This window comes from Rutidosis leptorrhynchoides, unplaced genomic scaffold (assembly GCF_046630445.1).
Source record: "Rutidosis leptorrhynchoides isolate AG116_Rl617_1_P2 unplaced genomic scaffold, CSIRO_AGI_Rlap_v1 contig313, whole genome shotgun sequence".
NCBI classification, from domain to species: Eukaryota; Viridiplantae; Streptophyta; class Magnoliopsida; order Asterales; family Asteraceae; genus Rutidosis; species Rutidosis leptorrhynchoides.
In genome coordinates this window covers 28,679-39,966 of record NW_027266556.1, presented here as the reverse complement: position 1 = coordinate 39,966, position 11,288 = coordinate 28,679, and the positions used below count along the sequence as shown (strand labels likewise).

At 33.3% G+C, this 11,288-nt stretch overlaps 2 protein-coding genes across 2 annotated transcripts; one reads left to right on the top strand and one right to left on the bottom strand.

The window, feature by feature from the left end:
- Positions 1–4,388: 4,388 nt before the first annotated feature.
- On the bottom strand, positions 4,389–7,524 carry LOC139882831 (proteasome subunit alpha type-3). The gene is made up of 10 exons (XM_071867094.1): positions 7,421–7,524; positions 7,275–7,314; positions 7,091–7,174; positions 6,588–6,661; positions 5,945–6,031; positions 5,768–5,852; positions 5,548–5,594; positions 4,875–4,940; positions 4,589–4,679; positions 4,389–4,406 (listed from the first exon to the last, which is right to left on the bottom strand). Exons 1-10 carry the CDS (start codon positions 7,522–7,524, stop codon positions 4,389–4,391), a joined length of 696 nt encoding a protein of 231 aa, XP_071723195.1.
- Positions 7,525–8,194: 670 nt separating this feature from the next.
- On the top strand, positions 8,195–9,657 carry LOC139882830 (probable aquaporin SIP2-1). The gene is made up of 3 exons (XM_071867093.1): positions 8,195–8,479; positions 9,105–9,365; positions 9,496–9,657. Exons 1-3 carry the CDS (start codon positions 8,195–8,197, stop codon positions 9,655–9,657), a joined length of 708 nt encoding a protein of 235 aa, XP_071723194.1.
- Positions 9,658–11,288: the final 1,631 nt, after the last annotated feature.

Genomic DNA, 11,288 nt, shown 5'->3' with positions numbered 1-11,288 from the left:
TTCTTTGTAAACATACATTTACACACATATATATATATATATATATATACCACATACATATACATATTATATGATGATACCTATAAGTAGTTGAGTCAATCCGTTATTTTCTAAATATTTATTTATTTTAGGAAAATAAAATGTTGATGACGTGGTTGCTCCTTTGTTGCGGGAAAATTTAATTTTGCGCCACTGTGAAAAATACTAATAAGTAAAAAATGCGTTATTATTATTTCAGTCCTCGTAACTTATGAAACATATGATTTTATCCTCAAATTAAAAAGCTTGTATGGAGTTGGACTTCAATTTCGTTAATACTTTCGGCCCAAAATTGGATGGGTCCAATCTCTAAGTCTCAAGTCCATTTTAAGTGTTAATATGGCCTAACAATATCGAGTTTGTTTTAGTTACATCATCATTAAAAATTGATCCGTGAGTTAAAATTTCCTCTAATCAGCATCCTTCTCTTCCAATTAAAGCTACTAGTCGGTGAATCCCGTCAGTTGGACGGAAAGTCTGTACCTTATGAAAATTAATAATTTAAATATATCATATAATAATTATATAATAATTATTTATATTAAACATTATTAAATATATGTCAAATATTATATAAAAAAAAATTATTTAAACTTTATATCAATTATAATTATAATTGTTTTAATTTTATTTCAAAATATACAATCCTATTAGAATCAAAAATTTATTTTATTTTCAAAAATAATAAACGTAGCAAAAAATAAAAATTACATATCAAAATTTGATTTGATAATAAAATTTATAATTGTATCTAATCAATTCAATTTTTCATATTATTTAAAATATAAGATATGTTCATTTTAGTTAAGAATAGAAAAAAAATATAGTAAATTTTTATTAGGAATAATAGTTTAATAAAAATTAGAAAAAAAATAATATATATTATATTATGATTAAGAAATATTTTTAAATAATATGTCCGTTTGATTAGGAAAAAAGAAGATATGTCTGTTTTAATTATAAATAGGAAAAAGAATATAATGAATTTTAATTAAAAAAATTATTAATTTTTTGAAAAATAAGATATGTCCGTTTTAATTAAGAATAGAAAAATATATAGTCGATTTTATTAGCAATAATAGCTTAATAAAAAAATTAGAAAAATAATATATATTATAATTTGATTAGGAATAATTTTTTTAATAATATGTCCATTTGAATAGATAAAAAAAAATACATGTCCGCTTTAATTAGGAATATGAAAAAAGAATATAATGAATTTTATTTAGCAAAAATTTATTTAATAAAAAAATTAAAATATATAGTGTATTATAATTTTATTAGAAATAATTTTTTAAATAATAGATAGAAAATTGATTAGGAATAAAATTATTATATTAGAAGAAATAATTGATAGAAATTTTATTAGGAATCATTATATTTTTATTGTGTTTTGATTTCTTATTTAAAATAGGAAAAAAATAAATCATTGACTTAAAATTGTAACTTAAAACCTAATTAAACTCAAATTCTAAATTATATGTGTCAAATTACTATTCATCAATAAATCGCCATGTGTCGAATTTTGATTTGACCATAAAATTTGCAATTGAATTTACAATTGGAACAAATTGAAACAAATTTAAGATTGAAAAAGTCTCGTTATTGTCTATAAGATTTTGATGTCATCCTATAATAAAACGATCAATAATCAAAAGATCGAAAATATAATTATTTCAATATAATTTCGTTGATTACAAAACAATAGAATGTTATTATGGTGGGAAAAAAACCGATCACAATAAAAACAAAACAATGCTTCTCCTAATTAAAAAAAAAAAAACGATCACAATAAAAAGAATCTTCTATTAATTAATTAAACAATTAGTAGTTGTATTGATGAGGGAAAAAAATCCCTACTGAGGCTTTTCTTTTTAGAAAAAAAAACAAAACTATCTTAGCAAAAGAAAATCGTACGGGAAACTTTTGTTTTACGGGTGTGAATTTAGTATGGTGCATATAGGTATATATATACTCGTAAAGCAAAGATAAAAGAAAATAAGAATCTCATATGATTAGGAATAAATAATTAGTATCTAATTAGGAATAAATAATTGGTATCTGATTAGGAATAAGTAATTGGTAGAATTTTATTAGGAATCATTATTTTATTATTTTTTGATTTTTTAATTAGAATAGGAAAAAAATATTGACTTCAAATTATAACTTGATTCCTAATTAAAGTCAATAACTTGAATTCTAATTAAAACGACATGTGGCGAATGTTGATTTGACAATAAAATTTTCAATTGAATTACAATCGAAACAAATTAAACAAATTGAAAAAATTCTCTCTATTATATATAAGATTTGCCGCTTCTTTAGCCTCCTCTAACAGGTATTCTGGAACCTGAAATGACTAGAAATTAATCATCGCACAATCTTGGATCGAAACAAGTTCAAATATATATCCAATCCATCTGTACGTTTAGAATCTTTTCTTCCAAGGCTTTCGGTGAATTAGAATACCTATAACATAACATAGTGAATAAAATGTGAAAAATATGTTTTTTTTTTATAATAATGTTTTTATTATTTTAACTTCAAATTAACATATATTTAAAAAAAATATATATTTATATATATTGTTAAAAATTATATATTGAGAGACGAAAGAAATAATTAATAATAATAATATTTTTCAGACACCATCGCGGACTTCCCCATTTGCTTCCCGCTCGTATATAAATACTTGGAGCACTCATTAATTTAACAAGGTACCTTATATTATATCTCTCGATCCATAATAATATATCCACAATGGCAACTACTCATGTTTCAAGCATTCTCATCGCTCTGATCATCTTGATCATCGGTACCACAACAACCACACCGGCCTCCGTCGAAGCCTTGACGCTCCTGGGCGGCACTCATGTAAACAGTATAACTGTTCTCGGAAAAATTCAATGCAACCTCAGCGATTCTATTTGCCTGTCTCCGACACTTGGGGGGGAAGGCGGCATTGTTGGCGTCAATGCATTCGTGAGTTGTAATGGTGGCTAAACCAGTCTAGGTCAAGCCACGACTGACCTCAAAGGGTTCTTATCGGCTATCTTCACTACCGTTGATGGTCTTCTCTTCGATTACTCTAAATGCGCCGTTTACGTTAAGCTCCCCATCGGGAATTGCACCGTTTTTCCTCCGACGGGATCTTGTATTCGCTTCTTTACCCCGTTGGTATTGTTCATTCTGTGCTACAGGGTCCAACTTTGATTCTCACTTTTGGAATTTTCAGAGAACTTTAAGGCTGAGAGAACATCTCGATCGTCTTCGACCTGACTTTATAGTTATATTTATATATTGCTATAATATATGTTGTATTGTAGTACTCCCCTCCGTCTGCATGTCACTTTTTAATATACAAAAGTGAATTTTGCGACGGGGTAATTAATGTTGTTGTTTACCTGTTTCTTTACTATACATTGTGATAATAATTACTACTACTACAATAATGAATAAAAAGGGAGTAGTAATGTTATAATAATAATGTTATAATAATAACAATAATAAGAATAAGAGTTACGGATAATTGCATTTTTGGTATTTTGAAATTGAAATTTAGCTAATAACTTCATATCTCGTGAACTTTTTCTACCTATCGTATATCTGAACTGTTAAATTTCTACCAAAATCATATCTATCAAATCGCTGACGTGTCATCATTGTTCCGTTAAGTCGTCCCGATCATCTCCAAATCTGATCTTTGACCGAAGTTCTGAAACAGCAAAAGAATTATATTTCTATGTTGCTTTCATGTTGGTTAATTATTCTAATAATGATAATGAATACTAAATGGAGGAATGTTAAAATAATGATGATAATATATCAGCGACTCTTGTGTGAATTGAACATGTTTGCTTTGGTTTCAACATTCACCTTGTATCAAGTTTTCCATGTTGAAATATCGGCTCACATCAGCAGAGCACCAGCGAGGTAGTGGCCATGGCCCATGAATAAATAAACAAAACTGAAATCTTTAAAATTTCAGGTCGAAAAATTTGATCAATAGCAATGACAATGGCTCTTCGTCATTGACCAAGCACAACAAACACATATTGGAAGAGAGAAAAACCATGTTGAAGCACAGAAGGATCAATTCATAAGTTAAAAAGTACAAAGTTTCGAAGGCAACGAGTCAATGACGACTACAGTTACAGCTAACAACGCGAATAATTCTTGGATTCCATCATCAATAGAATAGTCGTAAACATTGTTTTTTCTTTTCTTTTTTGTAAACATCTCACAGAACGTTCATTAACCATCATCATAAAACTGATCCGTGAGTTAAAATTTCCTCTAATCCGCATCCATCTCTTCCAAAGCTAATTTCGCAGCTTCTTTGGCCTCCTCTAACAGTCATCTGGAACCTGAAATAACAAGAAGTCATAGGCGAACAGTTAGTGGCTACAAATTATTTTCCATAATCAGTCGCACAATCTTGAAGAGAAACAAGTTCAAATATTTCCATACTACCGTACATAATGGCATTTCTTAGAGCAGTTACGTTTAGAATTTTTTTTTACCAAGGCTTCTAATGAATTAAAATTACCTTCTGGTGCTGGTGGTTCGATTCATCACAGACCCAGCTCATTTCCAACTCGAAAGCCTTGTCCTTTGCCTCATCATGTACTCCATAAATGCTGTTCATGGTCAATTGAAATTGTTCAATGAGAAAGGAATTAAGATTGAGCATCAAGCAGAGACACAAATTAACATGCGACGAAAAGGAACGTCTTTTATTTTTATATAAACCCCTTAAAATAAAAATTATTTATCTGTTGCCTTGTTAAACCACGAATACAGACAGAAGTGTTGCATTGTATTATGCCACTCACATCTTTGCAACTTCTATCACCCCCTGACGGCAAGTCATTTCAGAAAGCTTCAACTTTTCAATCTCCCTGTCAGATACATTTAATTATGTTAACATCGCCAATTTTTGACATTGTCAATAAGATGCTGCATGAAGAAAAATACTTCAAAATAGACAGCTCAAAAACAAATAGAGATGATGAAATGCAGCAAAGCCCTCGCCAAGGTACTCAAGCCAAAACATGAATTCAGTCACTCAAAACTACTAAATATCCACAAATTTCCAACATGAAATCCTAACCAACTACTCAACTAGACCTAAAGAGGCTTATACCAGGATGGAAGGAAGCCAGTGATTACAACAGAATGCAACTTCTGATACATATGATAAGGGCTTAATGTGACCCAAGTAATTGACATCCAACCAACTTAATAGTTACCTCGACATTTATTAAAATATGTTCCCATATAAAAGTGGAAGATAAGGACCTCAACACTCTCTGGTGGATTGAATTTTCAGTAATAACATCATAATGAATAATATACCAACCAATAAATGGAAGCTGATCTGGTTTCTTTAAGCAATCAAATTTGTTACATAATTTTTTTCAACACAAGTATGCATCTGGAACAAATTATCTCATGCTGGTCTAGTTGTTCCGTACCAAATATTTAAAAACAGATAAGAAAACTTACGTTTTAGCCGCCTGCCTGCCCTTTCCAATTGCCGCACCAAAATACCTCTAGAAGGAATGAACTATATGTTAGTAAAAAAGAATACCATACCACGTACAACCAGGATGACTCAACAAATATACTGATACAAAGCTGCAAAGGTATTGGACGGACATATAAATATATAATAGTTCCGATTATAAAACTACAACCATAGCATAGGATGTAAACATTAACTCACATAAGAAACTCCAGAAGGTTCAACCATGTACAGTTCGGGACCATCTCTGTCATAGCCTCCGAGAATCACACCGCATCCAAACGGTCTACAGAACCAGCAATTAATTTCTTAGAGAGCTGAAAAAAATTGAAAAGGCCCCAAAATTGGAGATTATGTGAAGATGATAATTTGTCTAACCTTAGCCACCAGTATAGAGTACACAGGTGCACGTAACTGGCTACTCGCTCAGCAAGCTCCTTCACTGGAATCGGCTCACCATATAAACTGCATAAAGGCGCATGGAAAACTGAGACAAGCACATGCCAAGAAATAAGTGGGATGAATCTGCAGAAAGTGCATTTGACTTCATTCCCTGATGCTGTTGATTGCGAAGTCTGTACAGTATCTAAGCATTTTTTACCACTAAATTTCTACCAAATAAACAATCTTATAGAGACAGAGGGAGGTCTAATGATGTGAATACTTCAAAAACATTAGACAAAACTCCTTACAAACATGATTTTTTAATTAGCTTCCCTAGGGTCATCTATATACCACATTCGACTTTACAAATTTTAGATTTTCATTCAGCTAGCTTAAAGAAAACAAAAAGGCAAACCCCAGTGCACTAAGGCTCCCCGCTTTGGGGGTATGAGAGAAAATGATGTTGTACACAGCCTTCCCCTTGCAACTGCAAAGAGGCTGTTTTCGTGGCTCAAACCTGTGACTTCTGGGCTACAAATTGAGCCTTGGCCTCACCATTCAGCTAGCTAATATAACTTATATATCTGGACTTCAGTATCTGAACATCTCATGAACAAATGTAGTTCAGAGAGCAAACCTTTCATAGTTTGTTGCTTCGGACTTCGCCCTAGCAACAATTTGCCTCCCATCTGCTGCTAGTCCTGCTACAGCCTGAAGTGAAAACAACATCAAGAATTTATTGGAAGGAAAAAATGACATACATATGAAAGGCTGTGAATAAGCAGGAAATAAACATAAAATTGCCTTTGCCAACAAGAACTATAAACATATACTCTCAGATCCCATAAATCTATGAGGAGGAATGAAACAGTATAAGTCTACTCTCACTAAACGAGTTCTTAGTGATTATATTATAAGTAAGAAAACTCCCATTTTAGTATCATCTAAGAAGTGTAGGTTTCAAAGCTCTTAACTTTTTGACATAGATGGAATTCCTTGCATTAATATTACCACTCAAAAGGAAAAGTTTAGGACTTTACAGCATACAAAAAGACTAGACATTAACTCAAGCAGCAGCCAGCTTAAATAGAGTAATAAGAATTTTAAAAAATAGATTTGTCGAGAGAAGAGAGTGCGTACCATGCCCGAGTGGCGATGCACAGAGTGAATTCTTCTATTGGAACCAGGCAACATCATCTTTGATGCAATTAGCTTCTCCACACCCTTTAAAAAAGAAATATTTATAATCAATTAGCTGAAAATTGAAGATAATCACACATAACACAGTACTGACAAAGTCGAGATAAAACATCAAAAGAATTACCAAAACGATCCCATCTTTGCACTTGATGCCAATAACAGTCCTGCAATTGAATCAAGCACCGGAAAAAAAAAACCATAAATTACCCGGCAATGATTATTGAACCAAAAAAAAAAATTCAATCTAACTGAGATTGTGAGCGAGTGTACCCGCTGTTGTCGACAGCTTTGGCTGCATATTCGATCTGGAAAACACGGCCATCGGGAGAGAATGTCGTCACCGATAGATCATAACCAGTTCCTATGCTGGCCATTTTCGCTCTCTCTTTTGAATTTGATTTTCTTGAAAATAAAAATCGAAAAGATATCAACTCAAAACAAGCTTTACACTGCGAGTCCTTTTTTGTTTTTTCTTTTTCTGGAGACTTTTCTTTTTCTTCAAGACAAGGAAGGAAGGAAAAATTTATCGTTGGGCTCTTTAGAAAGGCCCATTTCTCCTACGGCCCATTTGTCAAATGGCCCATTAGAAACTGCAATATAGGATTAGGCTTTGGTAGCTTCAGTCAACGATCGATTCTGATCGATTCAATGTTGAACAATTTGTTTTGATTCGATTTATTCCCATCGGTTGTCTGTAACAAAAATTGTTCAGTAGACCGATCAAATCGATCATACTAACTAATTCAATTGGATCGGACTTCATCTGGTCTAATCATGTGTACTCAAATCTGTCAATTGAGCCGATCCGGCCGATAACGAACTGAACTAAGAACAGCGGGAGAAACTGGTAAATGTAAAAGATTCAACGAAGTACTGCATTGAATATCATTCATGTGTAGAAGCCAAAACCGCCCAACATGTCTTAAATTATTCTTACTTTTGTCGTATAAAATAATACTAATAATACTATAATCATGAGTGAGCTCATCTCCCATTATTATTGAACAAAGATTCTCGCCATTGTTTTGAATCGAATCAATTTCAATGGGGGGAGCTGCGTTGCTGGCAACGGATTTCGTGATTGCTTTCATGTGGGTATGGTCGAATGTCTTGATTAAAGTGTTTGTCTTCAATATCCTCGGATTCGGACATGACCCAACTGGCGAGTTCATCAATGGCGCGTTGAAAATCGTCAACATGTTCTTCTTTGCCTTCTTGGGAAAGTTTACCAGAGGAGGAGCTTACAATCCATTGACCGTTTTGTCCTCTGCAATTACTGGGGATTCAAGCACGTTCCTTTTCGTTATCGGTGCCAGAATTCCTGCCCAGGTTAGCTTTCATTAATTAGTAGTATGAAATTGAGTTTTGGTTTCTTTGTTTAGAGAGCAAAAATGTGATTATATTTGTTGCAATGGTTTGCCAAATGTGAATACTGTTTTGAGTGAAGTTTGTAGATTGTTCTGTAAGAATGGAATGTGAAAAAAATCTGATTTTTACCGATATCTGATGGCGTAGCTGTTTGTTCGATTTGATGGCATTGCATTTGGTGGGGTTCTTTGTAATTTGTTGAATCTCCGACCTGTAGTCTGGTATACTGAGCTCATTTTCTAGCAACTGGTGAGAAAAGTGTCAATGGAGAACATTTCTGTAATTTACTAGATACTGAATGTGATAAATGGTAGATAGAGGTTTTAACCGTCGTCAATAACTTAACTATGGTAGAACCTTCCTTAGTGATTCATGATAGTGATGAATTATTATCAAGTGTGCTTTGGAATTTACGGCTTTGTTTATTAACATATCCATTCTTACGCCAATTTCCTTTGGCATGGTCTTTATGCTTCTGTCATTTTGTAAATATATTCTCTGATATATTTTGTTCAAATTTTTAACAAAGAAAACATGGCCTTTTCAGTGTTGAGGATTAATTTTGTATTTTAGTTTTTTCAATCAGGTTCTCGGATCTGTTTATGCAGTTAGGCTCATTATGGAGACTCTTCCTGAAGCAGGACGTGGCCCACGCTTAAACGTTGGCATCCTTCATGGTGCACTGACAGAAGGATTGCTTACATTTTCAATTGTTTTGATCTCACAGTTGCTTTCTAGCAAAGTAAATGATAGCTTCTTCATGAAGACGTGGATTTCAAGTGTCTGCAAATTAGCTCTTAACATCCTTGGTGCTGATCTGACTGGTGGCACCATGAACCCGGCCTCGGTAAGTTTTGTTTATCCTGTTATTTGGATAATATGCATATTCGAACTAAAAATGGACCAATTCCTCTAAGTGGATGATAAAATACAAGGACGAATAGGGTATATTGATTGATTTTTTTCATATCTGTTAGGTGATAGGATGGGCATATGCTCGTGGAGATCATCTAACTATGGAGCATTTACTTGTTTACTGGCTTGGACCGATCGAGGCAACGCTATTGGCTGTCTGGATATCAAAGTTTCTTCTTCGACCGCAGCAGAAAGAAAAATCAAAGGGTAAAAAATCAGAATGAAGAAATGACTGGTTTATTGTTCGAGTTATGTGTTATGAGGATACAACAATAGGTCAAACTGTAGCTGTATAACGTATACGGAGAATAACCAATTTATGTAGTCGGATTTATTGATGTGTTTCTGAATTCGGTAGCTCGATACTTAATTCTTTAGTCGAGTCGAGCAAAGGCTAAAACTTTCTAGTTTGCTTTTCAATTTCACTGTATTAAATGATCGAGTGTTGTTAAGATTTGCTGGCATTCGCTATGTAGCAACAATACCTTTTAGTTTTGGCATTTCATTTCAATTCGGATTTTACTGTTCCATATCAGACCCTGTTCCGAATCTTCTTAATTATCGGAATCAGAGTTGCCGGCATCGATGTTCAAGAATTCCCAGCCTCCACCATCTGTGAAACATGCCATTCAAATAATATCTCTCAACTAAATTATAGCCCGACAATAATGTAAAAACGAACAAAGGCACATCTCTACGAAATTAAGATACAATAAGGAATCAGCTAATTAATTATATATCCCAATTGATATTCGTCACCTTCGTTCAAATGTCAATGTCATCATTGTTAGCGCCAGAATACATTTGTTAGCTAGAGATAGTCTTAAGCTACCAAATTCAAATAAAACTCAAAATGCAGGCTTGATTAACGCTCATATGAGTCTTCAAGGCCAGATTACCGTTCAGAACCTACATACTAGATAGAATTGTCAAGAGATCTATTCATAGTACACAACTTGTTGACCAAGCGAACTCAATTGTAGAAAGGACCACATGTATCGAGTGGGAATCGGGCCGATGCCCTCTCGCAAGACTTTCTAATCTCGGTGTCCATCTTCTTGTACATCTCATCACGCTCAGCCTTTAATGCTTTCAATTGTTTCTCCGATGCAGTAACCTTAATTTTTAAAAAACGGCAAAGGATTATGTATAGAGAGGGCTGTGTATAGTTACTATCGAAAATCATGAGGTTTTTTGCTAACACAAAAATAAATAAGAGAGACGAAAAGAGTGTTACGAGTGAAAGTTAAATATGAGTGACGAAAGTATGGTTTTCCCTTTTTCCGAAAGGTAAAACGAGCTGGTTTACCGAGTTGACGAATTAGCTTGACGAATTATAAAAAATAAAAAAAATAAAAATAGCTTGACCACTAGTAGCAGGCTTTACCTTGCCTCAAAAAAAGTACTGTATTAGGGTTTACCGCGTAGTAGCCTTGTGGAGCTAACCGGTTTTTTTTGTAGACTTGTAGTGTTATTGGCTTGGGCCTAACGAGTTGTTTCCCAGGCGTAGTCTTATTGGGTTGGGCTTACTGAGTAGTAGTATTGTTGGGTTGGTTCACCGAGTTGTAGTCTTGTTAGGCTTACCGAGTTGTAGAGTTGTTGGGATTACCGAGTTGTTTCCCGAGTTGTAGTATAGTTAATATGGGTATTGTGATTACAGAGTTGTAGTGTTGTTTGGCTCAAAGAGGTTTTTCCGAGTTGTAATATTGTTAGGATTATTCCGGGTTGTAGTCTTGTTGGGCTTACTGAGTTAATCAACTCAAAACTAGAATCATAAAGGTACCTACTGTATGTAATGTAAGAATACAATAACTCGAAATCCACTCACGTGATGTAATTTTGTCTAAACTTGCAA